This window comes from Chiloscyllium punctatum, chromosome 16, assembly GCF_047496795.1.
Source record: "Chiloscyllium punctatum isolate Juve2018m chromosome 16, sChiPun1.3, whole genome shotgun sequence".
Classification (NCBI taxonomy): domain Eukaryota; kingdom Metazoa; phylum Chordata; class Chondrichthyes; order Orectolobiformes; family Hemiscylliidae; genus Chiloscyllium; species Chiloscyllium punctatum.
Window position 1 is genome coordinate 4,124,586 of NC_092754.1, and position 23,532 is coordinate 4,148,117.

A 23,532-nucleotide genomic window follows, 5' to 3' on the forward strand; every position below is an offset into this window, starting at 1 on the left:
CAATGACATTGGTTGCCAAATCCCGATTTCCTCCTTTCTCCCAGTTCTATTTGTAGGTGAGAGTGATGAGACCTTTCCTCATGAATCCACAGATGCTACCTCCCAGAAGCATACTGTCGTACACTTCCAGCAGATCCTGGCCAATCAAGTCCCACAGAGCCGAATACAACTTGGCCACAAAGCTTAAACTTCTAGGAGCAAGACATTATTTAGATTTTGAGGCCAAGGAAATCTAACACCATACCTTTTTCTTTTACTCCTTCACCTGGAGGGCAGTTTTTGTGCTTGAATGCCATCTGACAGTTTTTCTCTCGGCCGTAATACCCATTTTTGGGCTTACATTTTGTATTCCGTGTATCGATGCAAGGATGTTTAACTTCAAGCCCCAACTCTATAAACAAAAAACATCAATGAGCTACAAGTAAAATAAAAAAGATAAAATGGGAAGTATTTCATAAGTGGGAAGCAAGAGATAAATAATAGTAAAATAACAGAAGGTTTTATTTTAATATTAGAATCTGGAGGATTAAGTTTAACTTTTGGGCAACCAACCAATGAAGGTCACTAGTAAACTGTCCAATTTAGTGAATTCAGGATGGCTGTGATTTGGTGGGTATAGACCTCTTGAGATTGGGCCAGCAAGCTGAGTGTGCATTGTGAGAGCGTGTGGTTGGTGGGGGTAGAGAATCAGTGACTCAGGACAGCAACATCTCCACCCAATTCTTCAATTGACAGTAATAGCTCTATTTGTCTTTAAGTTTTATTTTCATGTTTCTGTGTTTCATTTTCCTTTCATTTTTCTCACGGTAATCTTCTGAGTGGCTGTTTTATGGTTCATATTTTTTAGGTGATATTCCAAATGTTTTTCTCGATTTATTTTTTTTAAATCTTGCATTCTGAATGGTTTCACTTTCTCCTCCAGTGGAAGAATAAATAGAGAATGGGAAATATCATGTAGTTCATCTGTCGAAGTGCTTAACTACTTTCATTTTATGTTGGCATTTCATTCGTACAAAAATTATTGAAAATAATTATGAAAATAGTCATGTAGGAACTTAGGAAAAACTAACAAAAATATCATTCATCCCTTGAGCTTTGAGTTGATAAAACATTACATGTTTCTACAGATTATTTATTCCTATTTGCTCCATTCTGTTTGACAGCCTTCCTTTTCTAAAGCCCATTGAATACAGACTTTTTTCAATTGACCTAGAATCTACAGATTCTTGGATGTCGTTCCATGTTTCCACTATACTGTATGTGGAAAAAGTGCTCCCTGATTTCATCTAAATTAACTCAGTTCTCATTTTAAAACTTATGCCTCTTGTCCAGGGACCCCTTCACAGTTTCTCTGCACTAACTATATTAAATCCCTTTTCATATTTTAAAGACCTTGGTCAGTTCAGCCCTCGGATACTAAGCCCAAAGTAATATAAAATTTACGCAGGTAACGTGTGCAAAATCCTTTTAATTTCTCTTATAATTCTGGTGTGTTTATGCTGCACTCTGAACGTGGCCAATGTCCACATTAACAATCTCAATCATTAGCTCTAACTTCCCCTCTCCACAGATTGATGTTCCCTGACCTGATGGATGATTCCAGAATTTATATTTCATCTTAAATACGAAGACAGATGTATTTTCATTCCCAATAGCCCAACAATTAAATGCCCAGGTGGTCTATATTATGTTGAACTAGCTAGTCTCAGTGTCTAAATATTGTAAAAAGGTCTCAAGCAGAAGGCTCAGCCATGGCTCCCATTTTTCTATTCCATTCAGTGACAAAATAAATTAACTTAGCCATTGCGATCAATACCTCAGCAGATCGCCTCATGTATAAATAATGATAATTTAAGTGAGGAGCAGGAGAGCTACTGGGAGCTGTGTAACCGCTGTCAAGCACAGGTCTGAATCCTTGGGGAAAGGAAGCAACACCAGAAAGTTATTTCTTTCACAGGAATTGACATATGACATTTAACATATGTGCAGATGCAAGGGTGATTAACTTCAAGCCCCAACTCTATAAACAAAAAATATCAATGAGCTACAAGTAAAACAAAAATGAAATACTTCTCATTTTATCTTAAGAGGGAAGCAAGAGATTCAAAAAAAGTAAAATAACAGAAGGTTTTCTTTTAACATTAGAACCTGGAGGATTAACTTTAACTTTTGGGCCTCCAACCAATGCAAGTCACCAGCAAACTGTCCAATTCAGTGATTTCGAGATGGCTGTGATTTGGTGGCCGCAGACCTGTTGAGATTGGACCAGCAAATTGAGTGTGCATTGTGAGAGTGTGTGGATGGTGGGGGCTGAGAATCAGCGACTCAGGACAGCAACATCTCGACCCAATTCTTCAATTGACAGTAACAGCTCTATTTGTTCTTTAAGTTTTACTTTCATGTTTCTATGTTTAATTTTCCTTTTATTTTTCTCACGGTAATCTCCTGAGTGGCTGTTTTATGGTTCATATTTTTCAGGTGATATTCCTGATGTTTTTCTCGATTTATCATTTGAATGGTTTCACTTTCTCTTCCAGTGGAAGAATAAATAGAGAACAGGAAATACCATTTAATTCATCTGTCGAAGTGCTTAACTACTTTAATTTTTTAATTGGCATTTCATTCGTACAAAAACTACTGAAAATAATTATGAAAATAGTCATGTAGGAACTTAGGAAAAACTAACAAAAATATCATTCATCCCTTGAGCTTTGAGTTGATAAACATTACATGTTTCTACAGATTATTTATTCCTATTTGCTCCATTCTGTTTGACAGCCTTCCTTTTCTAAAGCCCATTGAATACAGACTTGAAATTTTCAATTGACCTAGAATCTACACAGATTCTTGGATGTAGTTCCATGTTTCCACTATACGGTACGTGAAAACGTGCTCCCCGATATCATCGCAATTAGCTCAGTTCTAATTTTAAGACTTATGCCTCTTGTCCAGGGTCCCCTTCACAGTTTCTGTGTACTGACTATATAAAATTCCCTTTCACATTTTAAAGACCAGGGTCAGTTCAGCCCTCGGATATTAAGCCCAAAGTAATATAACACTTTATTTAGGTAAGACCATAAGACATAGGAGCGGAGGTACGGCCATTCGACCCATCGAGTCCACTCCGCCATTCAATCACGGCTGATGGGCATTTCAACTCCACTTACTCGCATTCTCCCCGTAGCCCTTAATTCCTTGTGACATCAAGAATTTATCAATCTCTGCCTTGAAGACATTTAGTGTCCCAGCCTCCACTGCACTCTGCGGCAATGAATTCCACAGGCCCACCACTCTCTGGCTGAAGAAATGTCAGAGAACATAGAACAATACAGCACAGAACAGGCCCTTCGGCCCACGATGTTGTGCCGAACTCTTATCCTAGATTAAGCACCCATCCATGTACCTATCCAAATGCCGCTTAAAGGTCGCCAATGATTCTGACTCTACCACTCCCACGGGCAGTGCATTCCATGCCCCCACCACTCTCTGGGTAAAGAACCCACCCCTGACATCTCCCCTATACCTTCCACCCTTCACCTTAAATTTATGTCCCCTTGTAACACTCTGTTGTACCCGGGGAAAAAGTTTCTGACTGTCTACTCTATCTATTCCTCTGATCATCTTATAAACCTCGATCAAGTCACCCCTCATCCTTCGCCGTTCCAACGAGAAAAGGCCGAGAACTCTCAACCTATCCTCGTACGACCTATTCTCCATTCCAGGCAACATCCTGGTAAATCTTCTCTGCACCCTCTCCAAAGCTTCCACATCTTTCCTCAAGTGAGGCGACCAGAACTGCACACAGTACTCCAAATGTGGCCTAACCAAAGTCCTGTACAGCTGCAACATCACTTCACGACTCTTGAATTCAATCCCTCTGCTAATGAACGATAATACACCATAGGCCTTCTCACAAACTCTAATGTCTCTGCATTTCTGTTACCCCCTCTAATTCTAAGGCTGTGTCCACGGGTCCTAGTCTCCTCGCCTAACGGAAACAATTTCCTAGCGACCACCCTCTCCAAGCCATGTAATATCTTGTAAGTTTCTATTAGATCTCCCCTTAATCTTCTAAACTCCAATGAATACAATCCCAGGATCCTCAGCCGTTCTTCATATGTTAGACCTACCATTCCACGGATCATCCGTGTGAATCTCTGCTGGACACGCTCCAGCGCCAGTATGTCCTTCCTGAGGCGTGGGGACCAAAACTGGACATAGTACTCCAAATGGGGCCTAACCAGAGCTTTATAAAGTCTCAGTAGCACAACGGTGCTTTTATATTCCAATCCTCTTGAGATAATTGACAACATTGCATTCGCTTTCTTAATCACGGACTGAACCTGCATGTTTACCTTTAGAGAATCCTCAACTAGCATTCCCAGATCTCTCTGTACTTTGGCTTTAATGTCTTGTATGTCTCTATCAAATCCCCTCTTAGTCTTCTTCTTTCCAATGAGAACAGACCCAAAGCTCACAGCCTTTTCTCATAAGACCTACACTCCAGACCAGGCAACATTCTGATAAATTTCCTCTGCACCTTTTCCAATGCTTCCACTTCCTTCTTGTAATGGGGCGACCAGAACTGTACACAATATTCCAAGTGAGGTCGCACTAGCATTTTGTACAGTTGCAGCATGACATCACTGGATCACAATCCCTCTACCAATAAAACCTAACACACCGGATGCCTTAACAGCACTATCAACCTGGGTGGCAATTTTCCGGGATCAATGTACATAGATCCCTAAGATCCCTCTGCACATCCACACTACCAAGAATCTTTCCATTGACCCAATATTCGGCCTTCCTGTTGTTATTCTTCCCAAAGTGAATCACCTCACATTTATCTGCATTGAACTCCATTTGCTGCCTCTCAGCCCAACTCTGCAGTTTATCCAAGTCCCCCGGCAGCACTGCCCATCGCACCACTGATGATTTAGAGGTTGGGACACTACCATTGTGCTACTAAAGCCCCAAAAAGCCCAGCTATTTTCCCTTCCGTAAATACTATATCCAGAACTGCTCTTAGACACAACTGAACTGGGTTCTCCCCCATTGCCAAATCCCTGGTGCTTTTTTTCTATTAACCCCCCACCAATTCTTCCAAGAATTTAGAAAACTCATCTTTAATAATGGATTCTAGAATTTTACCAACAACCGAGGTAAGGCTAATTGGCCTATAATTTTCCATCTTTTGCCTTGATCCTTCCTTGAACAAGGGGGTTACAACAGCGATCTTCCAATCATCCGGGACTTTCCCTGACTCCAGTGACTTTTGAAAGATCTCAACCAACGCCTCCACTATTTCCTCAGCCACCTCCCTCAGAACTCAAGGATGTAGCCCATCGGGGCCAGGAGATTTATCAATTTTAAGACCTTTTAGCTTTTCTAGCACTTTCTCTTTTGTAATGGCAACCATACTCAACTCAGCCCCCTGACTCCCTTTAACTGTTGGGATATTACTCATGTCTTCCACTTTGAAGACTGATGCAAAGTACTTATTAAGTTCTCCTGCTATTTCCTTATCTCCCATCACTAGGCTTCCAGCGTCAGTTTGAAGTGGCCCAATGTCTACTTTTGCCTGTCATTTGTTTCTTATGTACGGAAAGAAACTTTTACTATCATTTCTAATATTACTGGCTAGCCTACCTTCATATTTGATCCTCTCCTTACTTATTTCTCTCTTTGTTATCCTCTGAATGATTTTGTAGCCTTCCCAATGTTCTGATTTCCCAGTGCTCTTGGCCACTTTATAGGATCTTTCTTTTTCTTTGATAGATTTTCTGACTTCCTGTGTCAGCTATTGCTGTCTAATCCCTACCCGGATAATTTTTCTTTACTTGGGGATGAACCTCTGTACAGTGTCCTCAATTATAAGACCATAAGACATAGGAGTGGAAGTAAGGCCATTCGGCCCATCGAGTCCACTCCGCCATTCAATTATACTCACAAACTCCTGCCATTTTTGCTCTACTGTCTTCCCCGCTAGGCTCTGCTTCCAGTCTATTTTCGTCAGTTCCTCTCTCATGCCCTCATAATTACCTTTATTTAACTGTAACACCATTACATCTGATTTTGCCTTCTCTCTTTCAAACTGCAGACTGAACTCTACCATATTATGATTGCTGCTTCCTAAGTGTTCCCTTACTCTAAGATTTTTTATAAAGTCTGGTTCGTTACATAGCACTAGGTCCATAATAGCCTGCTCCCTTGTGGGCTCCAGGACAAGCTGTTCCAAAAAGCCATTCTGTAAGCAGGATGTAAGCATCCTGTAACATATGCAAATCCTTTTAATTTCTGTTTTAATTCTGGTGCATTTATGCTGCACTCTGAACAAGGCCAATGTCCTTGTTAACAATCTGAATCGTTAGCTCTAACTTCCCCTCTCCACAGACTGATGGTCCCTGACCTGATGGATGATTCCAGAATTTATATTTCATCTTAAATACGAAGACAGTTGTATTTTCATTCCCAATAGCCCAACAATTAAATGCCCAGGTGGTCTATATTACGTTGAACTAGCTAGTCTCAGTGTCTAAATATTGTAAAAAGGTCTCAAGCAGAAGGCTCAGCCATGGCTCCCATTTTTCTATTCCATTCAGTGACAAAATAAATTAACTTAGCCATCGTGACCAACACCCTCAGCAGATCGCCTCATGTATAAATAATGATAATTTAAGTGAGGAGCAGGAGAGCTACTGGGAGCTGTGTAACCGCTGTCAAGCACAGGTCTGAATCCTTGGGGAAAGGAAGCAACACCAGAAAGTTATTTCTTTCACAGGAATTGTGACATATGACATTTAATCTAATCACATCTAACTCCAAAACAATCAAATAAAAGCAAAATCATGCAGATGCTGGAGATTTGAAAGAAACACAAAATGTTGATAAAAAGTCACACTGGACTTGAAATGTTAATGGAGTTTCTCTTTCCAGAGATGTTGCCAGACTGGCTGGGTTTCTCTAGCATTGTTTGTGTTCGTTGACTCCAAAATAAATTTGAGAGAAAATTCCAGCTCAGATTTGAAGTTGAATTGCACAATTTCACCATTAATGCAGTGACACAATCATGAATCTGAAGCTCACCAAAAAGGTGCACAAATATTGCTTGCGAAATACCGTGGGGAGAAAAATCAGTTCATAGCAACACGTTGCGATCTAATGTAAGTTCACCATGAACAGAGAGCACAGTTGGATTGTGCCAGTTGCACTGCCCACTCGGAAATAATGTGTAGTATCCTTTAGAGTGCTATGCAAATCAGCTTTTCCCCCTTCATTTTAAATAGCAAATGCATTAAACAAAAACTTTGAACAATTATGTTTTGCTAAAACCAAAGAATTTCTAACAATTGTTTAATTACTATTCCTGACAAAGTGTTCAGTCTCCAAACCCAATGTGAACATACGAAATAGAAGCAGGCATAGGCCATACCACCACTGGACTTCCTTTGTCAATCAGTAAGATTTGACATCATCATGGCCTTAAATGCACTTTCCTGTCCATTCCCCATACTCTGTTTTAAGTTAAAAATCTCACAACACCAGGTTATAGTTCAACAAGTTTATTTGGAAGTACTAGCTTTTGGAGCGCTGCTCCTTCATCAGGTAGCCATTGAGCAGGATCATAAGACCCAGAATTTACAGCTAAAAACTATGTTTAAAAATTAATCCGCATTTCTGCATCTTCAATAATTGGGCTGCCTCAGTTCCACAATGATCTGTTTAAAATGAATAAGTTTGATAGTTACCTGGGTCACAAGGTTTACATTTGAAGCATGTCTCTAACCCATTAGGATGTTCCATAAATTCTCCGGCTGTACATGGCTTGCATGTTGTACCAAATAATTCAGTGCAATGTTTTAGTACAATGAAGCCTGCAATTAAAAAAGTCAGTTGTCAAATTACAAAGTTTACGGTATTGCCAGGAAATTGTTAAGAGACAGGGTTTTGCGGCAAAACGATTTGAACAACTAAGTGAACTGGTAATAAGAACTTACTATTTTTATGCAGAATAAAATACTAATATAGAAGTTCAGAAAGATTAGGCAATCTATAGTATAATTGAGGAGCTTTATGTGTAAGCATGCAAAAAGCTCAGATACTTACCCATGAGCTACCATTAATGCACCAGGAAAAGTTAAGCTGTTGCATTCAGGAATAAGTGATTTTTTATTGGTGTGGTCAGCATTGATTATTATCAACCACTATGACACCAAAAAATAATTTGAGTATGAATTTCATTCCTTCTGAAGCTGTTCGCATTGAAAAGTTTTTTTAAAATAAAAAACTATCTTTCATCTCTTTCAATTAATCACACTATCTTTCTTAATTTTTATTTTGCTCTATAAAGGATTTTGACCCATTTTGTCTTTTTTTCTTTCACAAGGTAAGCATATTACATAATTATAATATCACTAGATAGTAATCCAGAACACCAGACCAATACTCTAGGGACATGGGTTCAAATCCCACCATGGCAAGTGGTGAAATGTGAATCTTTTACAAATCTGGAACAGAGAGCTAGCCTAATTATGACCATTTATCAATTGGCATTAAAAACTTATCCTGTCCAAGAAAGCCCTTTTTAGAGAAGGCGATCTGCCATCTTTACTGCCATGTGACACCAGTCCCACAGCAATGTGATGTTCATACCCCATGAACAAGTTTTCTTTAAAAAAAAAATAAAGTTCCTGATTAAATGCTGCAGGGTTGTAATAAAGCTCTATAGTAGACAGTGGTGGTGATGACTGTTTAAAACAGGGACTAACACATACCTGGTGAACACATGGAACAGCAGTGACCTTCGTGTTCATACTTGTTTACAGCACACGATCTCACAAGGTGTGGTTGAAACATCAGTAAGATGATGAACAAAATCTACAATAAAATAAATGAACTTCACTTCCATGGTTGTATTTTACTTTTAAGTTCTATTTTCCCATTCTACAATAACCAAAAGTTGTATTAAAATATAGTTATGTTGTAAGTTAATATGTTTCACAAGAACATAATAAAAACAAAATATAATACTGAGCCATGAAAGGAGACAATAGGGGATAACCAAATGCTTGGTCAAAAACATAGGAGCACCACAAGGGAGGAATAGTTGCTCCTGAACTAGTGGAGAACCATAAGGAGGGGATGCCAGAGCTTTGCTCCATCACTGATGGATTAGCCTTCTTTTCAACAAGGTCCCGGTCTTCCTTCAGTAAAGTGGTCAATTCTGGGCTTTGGCATTCTCCACCCATCAAAGCTGATTATTAGTGGGAAGAAAACATTTTCAGTAGGAACAGCTGTCCTGCTGAATTTTGTAACACAATCTCATGTTTATTTCAAACTTATAATTATGGAAATCTTTATTTAGTTCAAACAATTCTGAAACAAAGCAAATTTCTTTCAAATATTATAGTGCTGAAATATGAGGTGTCTGGAAGAAAAGCCTGATGGATGTTGCTGCATCTGCATTTGAAAAAAGTAAGTACCTGTACAAGATAACAATTACATTGTTCAGGATTGAAAAAGCATTTCTCATCAACTGAAGAAGCTTTTTTATAAACAAAAGTACCAGACAGCGAGTACTGTTATGACATTTTAAAAACATGCTTTGTAATGTAGACTTTGTGCAGGTAAAAATAGGTATAAGCTCAAGTCGCACGAAAAGAACAAATTCATTTTAAATGGTCAGAAAAATTACTAGACAGGCTTTCATCAAGAGCTGGAGAATCATGGATATTTTTGTGAATTAAAACATTTTTATGTTTGGTTAAAAGTTTCATTTTGCAGGTGAGAAGGCAATACCCGTTAAATTATCACCACTTTAATTGAATGTTTTATGTTAAAAATCAACTATGAATTACAGAAGTGCATTTTAGATAAATTGAATAATTCTAGGTTAAGAAATTGGCTGGTTGAGAAAAAAATAGTTGAACAATTTAATGGTTGTTGATTTTTAATTGATATTTTTGAAAGAAATATCAAGAAATTTGATTTTTATGGGGTTATAGAGATTAGATTCCCTACAGTGTGGAAACAGGCCCTTTGGCCCAACCAGTCCACATCAACCCTCCAAAGAGTAACCCATCCAGACCCATTTCCTCTGACTAATGCACCTAGCACTATGGGTAATTTAGCACGGCCAATTCACCTGACCTGCACATCTTTGAACTGTGGGAGGAAACCGGAGCACCCAGGGGAAACCCACGCAGACATGGGGAGAATGTGCAAACTCCACAGTCACCCAAGGCTGGAATCAAACCTGGGACCCTGGTGCTGTGAGGCAGCAGTGCTAACTACTGAGCCATCATGCCGCCCCAAGAGAGGTACACCATTGAAACAGACCCTTAAGTCCAACGCGTCCATGCTGACCAGATATCCCCACCCAATTTAGTCTCACCTGCCATTACCCAGCCCATATCCCTCCAAACCCTTTCTATTCACATACCCATCCAGATGCCTTTCAAATGTTGCAATTGTACCAGCCTCCACCATTTCCTTTGGCAGCTCATTCCACACATGCACCACTCTCTGCATGAAAAGGTTGCCCCTTAGGTCTCTTTTATATCTTCCCCTTTCACCCTCAACCTATGCCCGCTAGTTCTGGACTCCCCTACCCGAGGGTAACAACATTGTACACTTACCATATCCATGCCCCTCGTGATTTTATAAATCTCTATAAGGTCACCCCACAGCCTCTGATGGTCCAGGGAAAAGAGCCCTCGCCTGTTTAGCCTCTCCCTATAGCTCAAATCCTCCAACCCTGGCAACATCCCTGTAAATCTTTTCTGAACCCTTTCAATTTTCACAACATCCTTCCAATAGAAAGGAGACCAGAAATGCATGCAATATTCCAAAAGTGGCCTAACGAGTGTTCTGTACAGCCGCAACATGACCTCCCAACTCCTGTAATCAATACTCTGACCAAAAAGGAAAGCATACCAAACGCCTTCTTCACTATCCTATCTACCTGAGACTCTACTTTCCTGTACTCCAGCAAGACTCCCTAAGACCTTACCATTAAGTGTATAAGTCCCGCTAAGGTTTCCTTTCCCAAAATGCAGTGTCTCGCATTTATCTAAATTAATCTGCATCTGCCACTCCTCAGCCCATTGGTTCATCAAGATTCCGTTGTAATCGGAGGTAACCTTCTTTGTTGTCCACTATACCTCCAATTTTTGTGTCATCTGCAAACTTACTAACCATACCTCTTATGCTCACATCCAAATCATTAATATAGATGCTGAAAAGTAGAGGACCCAGCACCGATCCTTGTGGCACTCCACTGGTCACAGGCCTCCAGTCTGATAAACAATCCTCCACCACCACCACCCTCTGTCTTCTACCTTTCAGCCAGTTCTGTATCCAAATGGCTATTTCTCCCTGTATGAGAGCTAACTTTGCTAACCAGTCTCCCATGGGGAACCTTGTCAAACGCCTTACTGAAGTCCATATAAATCACACCTACTGCTCTGCCCTCATCAATCCTCTGTTACTTCTTCACAAAACTCAATCAAGTTTGTGAGACATGATTTCCCATGCACAAAGCCATGTTGACAATCCCTAATCAGTCCTTGCCTTTCCAAATACATGTACATCCTGTCCCTCAGGATTCCTTCTCACAACTTGCCCACCACCGACTTCAGGCTCATTGGTCTATAGTTCCCTGGATTGTCCCTACCACACGTCTTAAACAGTGGCACCACGTTATCCAACCTCCAGTCTTCTGGCACCTCACCTGTGACTATCGATGATATAAATATCTCAGCAAGAGGCCTAGCAATCACTTCTCTAGCTTCCCACAGAGTTCTAGGGTACACTTGACCAGGTCATAGAGTTATAGAGTCCTGGGAGAGTTATAGAGTCCTGGGGATTTATCCATTTTTATGTGTTTCAAGACATCCAGCACTTCCTTCTCTGTAATATGGACATTTTTCAAGATGTCACCATCTATTTTCCCATATTCTATACCTTGCATATCCTTTTCCACAGTAAATACTGATGCAAAGTACTTGTTTCGTATCTCACCCAACTCCTGCGGCTCCACACAAAGGCCGCCTTGCTGATCTTTATGAGGTCCTATTCTGTCCCTAGTTACCCTTTTGTCCTTAATGTGTTTGTAAAAACCCTTTGGATTCTCCTTAACTCTATGTGCCAAAGCTATCTCATGTCCCCTTTTTGCCCTCCTGATTTCCCTCTTAAGTATACTCCTACTGCCTTCATACTCTAAGGATTCACTCGATCTCTCCTGTCTATACTTGACAATAGCTTCCTTCTTTTTCTTAACCAAACCCTCAATTTCTTTCATCATTCAGCATTCCCTATACCCACCAGCCTTTCCTTTCGTCCTAACAGGAATATATTGTCTCTGGATTCTCGTTATCTTATTTTTGAAGGCTTCCCATTTTCCAGATGTGCCTTTACCTGCGAACATTTGCCCCCAATCAGCTTTTGAAAGTTTGTGACTAATGCTGTCAAAATTGGCCTTTCTCCAATTTAGAACTTCAAGTTTTAGGTCTGGGTCTATCTTTTTCCATCAGTATTTTAAAACTAATAAAATTATGGTCGCTGACCCCAAAGTGCTCCCCCACTGACACCTCAGTCACCTGCCCTGCCTTATTTCCCAAGAGTAGGTCAAGTTTTGCACCTTCTCTAGTAAGTTCATCTGCATACTGAACCAGAAAATTTTCATGTACACACTTAACAAATTCCTCTCCATCTAAACCTTTAACACAATGGCAGTCCGGTTTATGTTTGGAAAGTTCTAATCCCCTACCATAACCACCCTATTATTCTTAGATAACTGAGATGTCCTAACAAATTTGTTTCTCAATTTCCTTCTGACTATTAGGGGGTCTATAATACAATCCCAATAAGGTGATTGTCCCTTTCTTACTTCCTTTTCTTTTATTATCCAAACACCTTCCTGGATGCATTTCCAGGAATATCCTCCTTAAGCACAGTTGTAATGCTATCCCTTATCAAAAACACGCCTCCCCCAATCCCGTCCAACACCGCCTCCCCCAATCCCGTCCAACACCGCCTCCACCCGCGCATCCCCCAATCCCGTCCAACACCGCCTCCACCCGCGCCTCCCCCAATCCCGTCCAACACCACCCGCACCGTCCCCCCAACCAACATTGCCCCTGCTCATGCCCCAAACCCGTCCAGCACCACCCCCTTCTCCCCCATCTCTGCCGGTTCCCGCCCCCTCTCTGGGAAGCCGAACTGAACACCAACAAGTGCTGCTGCTGCCTTTTGGTTGGTGAGTCTCCAAATAGTGCACACACAATCTTTTATTGCAACGTTTTGAGAGGTTCCACCTTTGCTCAGTACAGGACAATGTTGGAGAGATTATCTGGGGAATGGGGGGGGGGGCGTTAGGGTACTGTGTAGAACTCCAGGGAAAGTGTGGGTAGAGAGAGAGAGGGTGGGAGGTCAGTCATTTGGATACAATGTTTGGGCTCCCATCAGTCCAGGACTGTTCTCTAAGCTGAATTCACTTATAATCACTGTAAACAAAAGATGCGATCAGTGTTGGAAACACGTCTTCGATGTAATGTTTCTATCGGCACCTCGAGAACTCCTTCAGATAATTGATATTTGGATAACAGAGGTTTCTCTGTATTGCTAATATCCCAGGTGCTGCTAGTTTTGTAACATCACGTTGACTCATTTTATCATAACAGTATGAAACATATTATAACTTAAATAAATATTTTTTAATAAAGAGAAACTAAATCTGCTCACTACAATTAACTCGCAATGTGAAAATCAGATGCTACTGCAATATATTTTTTAAAACAACACAATTGGTTCAGATACCCAATTTAAATTATTTAACAACTAACTGGATTGAAGCTCCATACAAATAGGAGTTGGTAGCTGTCAACTGTAGCTCAGAAAATAGTACTCCCAGCTCAGTCAGCAGATTTTGGGTTCAAATCCCATTCTTGAACACGAGCACAAAAAGCAAGACTGTAACTCCCCAGCATATTATGGAGGGACTCTTACAAAGTCAAAGTTGCTTTCTCTTAGATTAAACATTAAACTTAATCTGACATGCCATTTGCCATCTTAAATTTCTTTGCACTATTTTGAAGAAAAGCATAGTACTTAGTCCTCGTCCTTGACCCAAATGTTTATCGCCCAAGCCAAATCAAAGTCAGAATATCTGGTCATTATAATTTGCTCACCAGCTTGCTGTTCGCCAAATGACTGTCATATTGCCTACACCACAAAAGTGATGGCCTTTTGAAAGCGTCTCAGTAGCTATAAAGCACCATGGGACATCCTGACTTATTCAAAGGCCTACATTTAATTGGCATAAAATAAAAATTAAAGAACTGAATATGCTATAAATCAGAAACACAAACCAAGATTGCTGGAAAAGCTCAGCAGGTTTGACAGCATCTGTGGAGAGAAATCAGAGTTAACGTTTCAGATCGAGTGACCCTTCCTCAGACTCACTCAACCCGAAACATTAACTCTGATTTATCTCCACAGATGCTGCCAAACCTGAGCTTTTCCAGCAAATTCTATTTTTGTTTGTAATTGTAACAGCTGTTTGTCCACTTCTAAAACTTAAAATTTATATTTAAAAAATCCAGCAAGATCTTATGGATTAATTGAAACACAGGAGCTTCTGCACTTCAGTCAGGTAATCATTTTCAATAACACAGTTGCTGACACTCTGGTCCTAGGCCCTATGGTCTTAACACAATCGGTATTTATGCACACAGAACTGAGCTGAAATCTAGTCTGCTAGTAACCCATTAATTCCTCTGAAAAGTAGCAGTGAACATCATAAACTACAGAAAGGAATTGAGTCAGTAATGAAAGATAACTGTTAAATTAATTTGCAATGAAAGATACCATCAGCTGTGGGCTGTGGCTTTCTTGCTCCCTAAATCTCTGGGCGATGTGGCAAAGGGAGGAGGGGCAGTGGAGTTACAACTTTATTATTCTCGTCTTGCTAATTGAAAGGATGTAAAATGCACGACCAAGGAGCTTTTGTCTGCTGGCTAAATCTTATTCTTTCAATTTTATAAGGAAAATATTTTGAACAATACAAGATGCCATGGGGTATTATTGTTTGGTGACTTTAACTTTTTTAACCCTGAATAAAATACTCACTGATAAGAATGATAGAATGTATTGAACTCTTACCTTTACTTTTCTTCCAGAACCTGATAACATAAGAATAGTATAAATTAACTTCTGGAAGATATCAACAAACAAATGTTTACTTTTAATAACAATAGCTTTAGCTTCACAATTAAAACTAAGTTCAAAATTCACATTTCTGATGAAGGGCCATCAGACCCGAAACATTAACTGTTATTCTCTCTGCTGCCACACCAGTCAAATTTCTCCAAGACTTTTTGTTTTGTTTCAGAATTCACCCATTCTTTACTTGACAAGTGCTCTGGTCTCTAACTTGTTTATCATCTAGGCCTTTCTCCCTGTGACACTGGAGTACACCTGCACACTGTTCTCTCTCCCAATCTGTTCCTTTTCCAAACTATAAAAACATTTATTCAGCAACTGATTCAAATTGCAAGCAAAACATTGAATGTAGAGTGATTCAATTTCTTTTTAGTTAACGTCCTTAGTGCCTTTATCCCAATTTGAAGTGTTATTAATAAATCGCTACATATTGACCTCCTGAATCCCTTATCTTGAAACACAATGGAAAGCTTGCTTCTTTTGATTTTCCTTTCAATCTCAATTTTTTGGTGTTACTTAAAAATTCATTGACACATGGCACCCAATACAACTTATTTGTCCTTCAACATCTGAAAATGTTAACTACATTCTGCTAGAAATTGCTGGGAAAATGCAAGGAAAATTCATATGTAAGTTTAGATTGCTAAGTAGAGGTGGTGGTACAGCAAGGCGGTGAGGAAGAAAACCTTCATAAATAACACATTTTCAAATATTGCTCTATTGTTCGATATTAGCTTGCTATAAATCTCCCAAAAAGTGTCAAAAAATTACACAGTTCAAATATCTGTACTTAGCTTTGTACAGTAATAATAAGATTTGAGTTCCTGCAATGTTACTCAACCAGAATACATAACTGGAACTGGTTACTGGGTTTTACTATAGTTTGACCATTTAGACTATTTTCATTTTTAATTTACAACAATACACTAACAACATTAAGGAAGCTATTGAAAGATAAATGGTTGTTTAAGGAAAACACTTTGTATTCTGTAAGGGAACTATAGATCAGTGAGCCTGACATCGGTGGTGGGCAAGTTGTTGGAGGGACAGGATGTACATGTATTTGGAAAGGCAAGGATCGACTAGGGATAGTCAACATAGCTTTGTGCATGGGAAATCATGTCACACAACCTTGATTGAGTTTTTTTGAAGAAGTAACAAAGAGGATTGATGAGGGCAGAGTGGTAGATGTGATCTATATGGACTGCAGTAAAGCATTCAACAAGGTTCCCCACGGGAGACCGGTTAGCAAGGTTAGATCTCACTGATTACAAGGAGAACTAGACATTTGGATACAGAGCTGGCTCAAAGGTAGAAGACAGAGGGTGGTGGTGGAAGATTGTTTTTCAGACTGGGGTCCTGTGACCAGTGGAGTGCCACAAGGATCGGTGCTGGGTCCTCTACTTTTTGTCATGTATATAAGTGATTTGAATGTGAGCATAAGAGGTACAGTTAGTAAGTTTGCAGATGACACCAAAATTGGAGGTGGAGTGGACAGTGAAGAGGGTTACCTCAGATTACAACAGGATCTAGACCAGATGGGCCAATGGGCTGAGAAGTGGCAGATGGAGTTTAGTTCAGGTAAATGTGAGGTGCTGCATTTTGGGAAAGCAAATCTTAGCAGGACTTAATACACTTAATGGTAAGGTCCTAGGGAGTGTTGTTGAACAAAAAGACCTTGGAGTGCAGGTTCATAGCTCCTTGAAAATGGAGTCGCAGGTAGATAGGATAGTGAAGAAGGCATTTGGAATGCTTTCTTTTATTGGTCAGAATATTGAGTACAGGAGTTGGGAGGTCATGTTGTAACTGTACAGGTCATTGGTTAGGCCACTGTTGGAATATTGCATGCAATTCTGGTCTCCTTCCTATCGGAAAGATGTTGTGAAACTTGAAAGGGTTCAGAAAAGATTTACAAGGATGTTGTCAGGGTTGGAGGATTTGAGCTATAGGGAGAGGTTGAACAGGCTGGGCTGTTTTCCCTGGAGCGTCGGAGGTTGAGGGGTGACCTTACAGAGGTTTACAAAATTATGAGGGGCATGGATAGGGTAAATAGGCAAAGTCTTTTCTCTGGGGTTGGGGAGTCCAGAACTAGAGGGCATAGGTTTAGGGTGAGAGGGGAAAGACATAAAAGAGACTCAAAGGGCAACTTTTTCCATGCAGAGGGTGGTACGTGTATGGAATGAGCTGCCAGAGGAAGTGGTGGAAGCTGGTACAATTTCAACATTTGAAAGGCATTTGGATGGGTAAATGAATAGGAAGAGTTTGGAGGGATATGGACCGGGTGCTGACAGGTGGGACTAGATTGGGTTGGGATATCAGGTCGGGATGGATGGATTCGACCGAAGGGTCTGTTTCCATGCTGTACATCTCTATGACTCTATGTAATTACTTAAAATATACTAATGAGGAATTATAGTATTAGTAATTAGTCAAAAGCAAATGATGAAGTAGTAAGGATCAACTGAGTTATGCTTTAAGAAACAATAACTAATCATTGTATTCAAAGAATATTCAAAATCCCATAAGTTTGTTTTAATGTCATCAATTAGCCATAATAGTTTCTGTCTGCTGTACATTCCTTCCAATCAGATGAAACGTGCAAACAACAAATCACCCCTGACCTTGATTAGCCTTGGCCAGAACTATATGGTCTTATAAAGAACTTACAAGTTAGTAGAAAATCAGATAGGAATTGCATGGTATTCTTGCCTGGGATAATCCATACGGATTAATTTAGTAATAATGCTGACCATTTATCAAATTCGAATCAGACCAATTTGTGATGATTCTTTTGGGATTAAAAACAGGTCTCAAGAATTTTCCTTGTTAGCCAGTCACTGTAAACTTTTGAGATAGTATCATTGGAGAATTGCTATCAAAGAAGAATGCAAGAGGAATACACATTTTGTCCTTATAACAGGGCTAAACTTGTAGAAATCTGTCTTGTATTGATAAGAACACCTTGTCCTTTAAATAAACTTAATTTAGCATCTGTAAGTCTGGATGACCATGTTAAGGTCTTGTTCAAACTAAAACATACTGTGTAAAGACAATTTTTCCATTTCTCTGTATTTCTGATTGTGGACTGAAATGGGATTTTAGAGACAAAGGATTGTTTTTCAAAGCAAGCTATTTGCAATTATTTTAAGTTCTGTTTATACAATTATTTGTTCAACCACTGGGGAAAGATTTTTGCAGACAAACTGACACCAGGTATTGTGTACAAAGTGAGATTTAGCTGTTAGCAAGTAGTCTGATTGGTCTGTGGGCTGGTGACCAGTTGTTGATGGCAGAGATCTTCTGCCTGACGACAACGTCATTGGATCCAGGTAGTGATGGGTGTGAATGATACAACCATAACGCTTTGGACCTCTGGAAGGGGTCTGCAATAAATCCACCTACAGCTTGCAGAAATCCAGGTCATTTTCTATTTACCAGTTATGGTAAACCAGGGCTTTTAACAAATGAGTCAGAAATGTTATAATTTCAGAACATCCTGTGCCTTGTCCAAGTAAATGCAAGCATCAGGAGAAGCAAGAACGAGGAGCAATAAGTTCTGACAAATCAAAAAGGATGATCTCGGTGATCCCTATGGCCCAGGACCATTGTATTGCCTTTCTGGTATTTCACTCCATCCATACACCAACATATTATTTTTGTGTTTGTCTGCATGTATGGGGAATGTTATAAAGGGAATAGTTTTCACCAGTAGAGTTATATGCCCACAGTTCATTATTTAGTTGTAGAGCTATAATCTATTTATTTTCAATAAATAGTAATTATTGTTAAGGACAGAAACCTGAACAGTGTTGACCTACTCTAAAAAGACAATTAATTTGCAGAATTTTGTGAACGTTGATTAAAATCTTTAACATTTTATGATGGCTATAGGAATAGGAGCTCTTGATTTCCAGTACACTACCCCAGTTAGGTATGACAATTGAATCATTTATAAATTACTAATCACTTTTGTCAACTGCACTAAAATTGCAGGTAACAAACGGAGTACTTTAACAATTAAACTAACAGGGACCAACTGGAACATTACCATCTTGTTGTGGGCGATAGCTTGTTCTTCGACTGAGGCTTTCAGAATTAGAAAACCCTTAACTGTCCTTTAATCTCTTTCATTCTCTATTCTTTTTATCTACACCGAATGAACAATTCAATTTTTTTTTCTACATTATTTCCTTCATCGATAGGATAGAGAAAGCAAGATGAATAGAGTGTTGATCTTAATGTTCATCAAGACCCCAGGAGTCCCATCAACCTTGCTGCACTGTTATCAGTTCATAATTCCTTCATTTTTTTTGAACCAATCATTTTAAAAATGAAGGGCAAGCAAAAATCTCCAACTAACAAGGCAAGCCACAAAATGTCTTGCTGAGAAAGTTCTGCAGCATTATTTTCATGGATTTCTAACGGAATGCTCTCTTGACAACTTTAAGAAAATGGAGAATTTTGTCTCCAAGTCAACGAAAGAATGATGATAAGGTTCCAAGTGACAGTGGTGAGGATAACCTGCATATGATGGTATTTCCATACATCATCTGTCCTTTGTTCCTCTCGATAACTGAGATCATAAGCTTCTTAAACAGAACATTCCAAACCTAAGTGGATTGCTGTATTGCACTTTGTAGATGTACACATTCCTGCCAATATGAAGTGAATGCTGAAGGTAACATTCCCTCTAATGCTTTCTCAGTGAGCAAATCTCCAAGGTCCATCTGTGGCGGCAACTTCCGAATGGTGCGTAAGGAACATCTGAGCAGCTGCACAGCTTAAGAACTTTGGCTGAAGGTAGTGGATGGATTGCTGATCAAATGGGTTACCTTGTCCTAGTTCGTGAGTCAAGCACTGAGTTACTTGCTGAGTTCCCACCCTGACCTATTCTTGTAGCCACAGTATTTAAGTGACTGGTCCAGTTGAATTTCTGATTAATGGTAATCATCAAGGTGTTGATTGTGGGGAATTTAGCAACAGTAATCCTGTCAAACATCAAGGAATTCCTCCTTGTTGGAGATCATAATTAGTGTTTCTTAAATATTACCTACCATTTATCAGCCCAAGCCTGAAATGTTATCTTGATCATGCTGAATGCATTTTCTTGTTGGTTGTCAACCAGCTGGGCCACCTCTTACTTCTATTCCTTTAGGTACAAGTCAGTTTTAAAATTATCTATCTACTCCTTATTGTTCATTTTATTTGTGTGCAGATCAATGAAAAGAACATTGTATCAAATTAAAACTCGGTTTTGTTTTTATGTAATGTTTTGCTTCGTTGCCCCGGGAATTTATCCAGTTGTTCTTATCTCTGATGATTTTTAGCTTTGTTTCTTTAGTTAACTCCATCAATTTTGTCCTTACGTTGGGATCTATTTCAGTGTTCACATTAACCTTTCCTTTTGTAAGGGGAAGTGTCATCATGAAGAACACATGCTTTTAGTGTTCAGTAGGGAGGATTGTGTGAACCAGAGGGATTAGGATTAATGCTTATACCAGTTGCAAGTCGATCACACATTTTCCAATCCATACTTATCCAGATTTAGGATTACCATTAAAGCAGTCACAATTTTAAATGTATGCACCAACATTTCTACAAGGTCCTCTGTATTATGATAGTTGGAAAGTTAGTGGGAAGGAATTTAAAACAAAAATTAATAATTACTTTTATTCAACATAAATATGCAAATACAATTGTGTAAGGAAAGCTCCAGCAAAAAGCCTGTCCAATGTGCTTCCAAACTGAGTACCTGAATAAAACTTTGTATCTTCTTCACAATAACTTGATATCCATCCCAAGAGACTACCAAGCAGTATGGTTCCAAGTGGGATTGCAGCTGGTATGTTCATCTTTTCTGCACTGATTGGAATGTGAACCATCTCTTGACAGCTAGGATTGTTGAACACAAAGAGTTACAAAGGTTTGACTTTTCACATTTGTAGGCTGTGGTATTTTCAGACAGTTTCATGGCAGGTATCCCATCATAGCTTACTCATCTCATTGTGACTGCTCACCTCATTCGCTATGTATCCTGGTCATCTAATACCCCTCTCATGCATTCATGTGGGAGCAGAGATGGAAATGCTTACCATTGCTGGGGCCTTCCAGCATTCACAACATTGATGCCATAATTAAAACCCAGCTATACACCAGTTTAAATGATTTAGTGCAGGAACATGCCTTCACAATATGGTGTCTGACCATAACTGAATAGGACACGTCCAAGCTTCGACCCAAATAGTATGCCATTTCTCTGCACAAATAAAATACTCAGCAATGCAGGAAGAAAGTTAATGATCCCACGGTTAGGTGCCACCGTCTTCTCTCTACTATATCACACTCAATCTGACTCTGTCACCGCACAATAAGGTCACAAGGCTAAATAAAAACCAAAACAACTGCAGATGCTGTAAATCAGAAACAAATACAGAAATTTCTGGAAAAGCTCAGCATCGATGGAGAGCAATCAGATTTAACGGTTTGGGTGGGGTGACTCTTCCTCCAAACTGCTGCCAGACTTGCTGAGTTTTTCCAGTAATTTCTGGTTTTTGTTCAAGATCACAAGGCTAGCGATCTACAGTGTTATCATCTAAATGGTCTGAAAGAAGGCCAGAGGCCTAATGCAGTTAAAGATCAGGCAATGGAAATATTAAGTAAGTGTTAATTGGGTCAGATTTGGTGTATAAGTATGAGGTGTTTGTAATCAGTGGAGTGTGGGTTTTATGGAGTATATTTAACAGAAATAAACTTCTCTTTAAAAGTGTGGACTTGGACTCTGTTTAAATAATTATGTTCTAGTGTATAACATTAGTAGCAAAAGATGGTTAAGTAAAAATGTAATGTTGCAGAGTGTGATTACCCATCTTTGTTTCCTGAAAATTAGCTGTTTGACAAGTGCAAGAATGAGGTTACAATGTAGATCTGGGTTATTTCTTTACAAAAGACAAACAATATGCAGTCTTCAGAGCTGCACCCAAAGACGTTCATATACGTTTTCTCTCTCTCCACAGAAACCGCAGAGACACTTTCTGGTTTTGTTCCGTTTGTTAAACTCGGATCTTCAACAGCTTCCTCATTTCCCCTTCCCCCACCTCATCCTAGTTTCAAACTTTCAGCTCAGTTACTGTCTCCTTGACTTGTCCTACCTGCCTATCTTCTTTTCCACCTATCCACTCCACCCTCTCCTCCTTGACCTATCACCTTCATCCCCTCCCCCACTCACCCATTGTACTCTATGCTACTTTCTCCCCACCCCCACCCTCCTCTAGCTTATCTCTCCACGCTTCAGGCTCACTGCCTTTATTCCTGATGAAGGGCTTTTGCCCGAAACGTCGATTTCGCTGCTCGTTGGATGCTGCCTGAACTGCTGTGCTCTTCCAGCACCACTAATCCAGTATTTGATTTTCAGCATCTGCAGTCATTGTTTTTACCTTATCAAATAATAACGTTTCCTCCGCATTTCCCTCTGTCTCGCTCACCTCCATCTCTATATAAAAACAAAGTAAACTATCCGTCTCCTTCGCCCTGCGCCATTTGGTGAGGACGGACGGGCCTGAAGCTGAAGATCCCGCTCAAACGCCAAGGCCCCGGATGATCCCGCTCGAGCTCCGGGAGCCGGGTTCACACACAGTTACTCACCGGAGACATGGACAATCCCCGAGGGGCCGGGAACCCCCTCAACAAACTGCGATTTAAACCACCCCAGATCCGCCACCGATGGACTTCGATCCACGTCTAGGATCGGAAGAATCTTTCACTTTCATTTCCGCCTGAAGTCACAGGACACGCCTGTCCCCGCAGATTAAAGATTAACCATTGAAAATTGCTGCTGTTCCTGCGGCCTCCCAGTTGCGCAGGGGGTACGTGAAATGGGTGTTTAAAACAAAATCTTAAACGTGTTCAGTGTCTTTTAATCAGTTTCCATCCCCGACAATAATCAAGTCTCAAGTGAGGGTTTGAGACTCTGTGGCTTCCTAATTTTGGGCTTTCAGTTTGTGAGGAGCGTATCAAGAATCCCCACAGTTTAGGGTGTAGGTTTGCTCGCTGAGCTGTAGGTTTGATATCCAGACGTTTCATTAACTAGCTGTTTTTTATTTAAAAATATACTTTATTCATAAAATACTTTAATGGTCTGTACAGTTGGACATGCCATACATATGTAAACATTCCATTTGTTTGCATACCGAAAACAGAGTAATCATTCCTATTTACAGGTCTGTATGATTACATTTTTAGCTGAAGCATCAGTGGAGACCTCCAAGTGAAGGGAAGCTGTTGTCTCCTGCTTTCTATTTATATATTTCT

General features: G+C 39.8%; 1 protein-coding gene across 3 annotated transcripts in view; it reads right to left on the reverse strand.

Annotated features, from left to right (window-relative positions):
* Positions 1 to 23,004, reverse strand: part of LOC140486913 (tumor necrosis factor receptor superfamily member 5-like) — a 38,710-nt gene extending 15,706 nt beyond the window's left edge. For 2 of the 3 annotated variants that reach the window (XM_072586048.1, XM_072586049.1), the window contains exons 1-6: positions 22,659 to 22,802; positions 20,978 to 21,117; positions 15,166 to 15,185; positions 8,778 to 8,880; positions 7,752 to 7,877; positions 245 to 391 (exon numbers count right to left, since the gene is read on the reverse strand). In XM_072586048.1, the coding sequence (XP_072442149.1) occupies positions 245 to 391; positions 7,752 to 7,877; positions 8,778 to 8,880; positions 15,166 to 15,185; positions 20,978 to 21,117; positions 22,659 to 22,687 (565 nt within the window). In that variant the 5' untranslated portion in view covers positions 22,688 to 22,802. Of the gene's footprint in view, positions 1 to 244; positions 392 to 7,751; positions 7,878 to 8,777; positions 8,881 to 15,165; positions 15,186 to 20,977; positions 21,118 to 22,658; positions 22,803 to 22,866 lie in introns of those variants that run through there. The other variant, XM_072586050.1, reaches the window with a different exon arrangement.
* Positions 23,005 to 23,532: the final 528 nt, after the last annotated feature.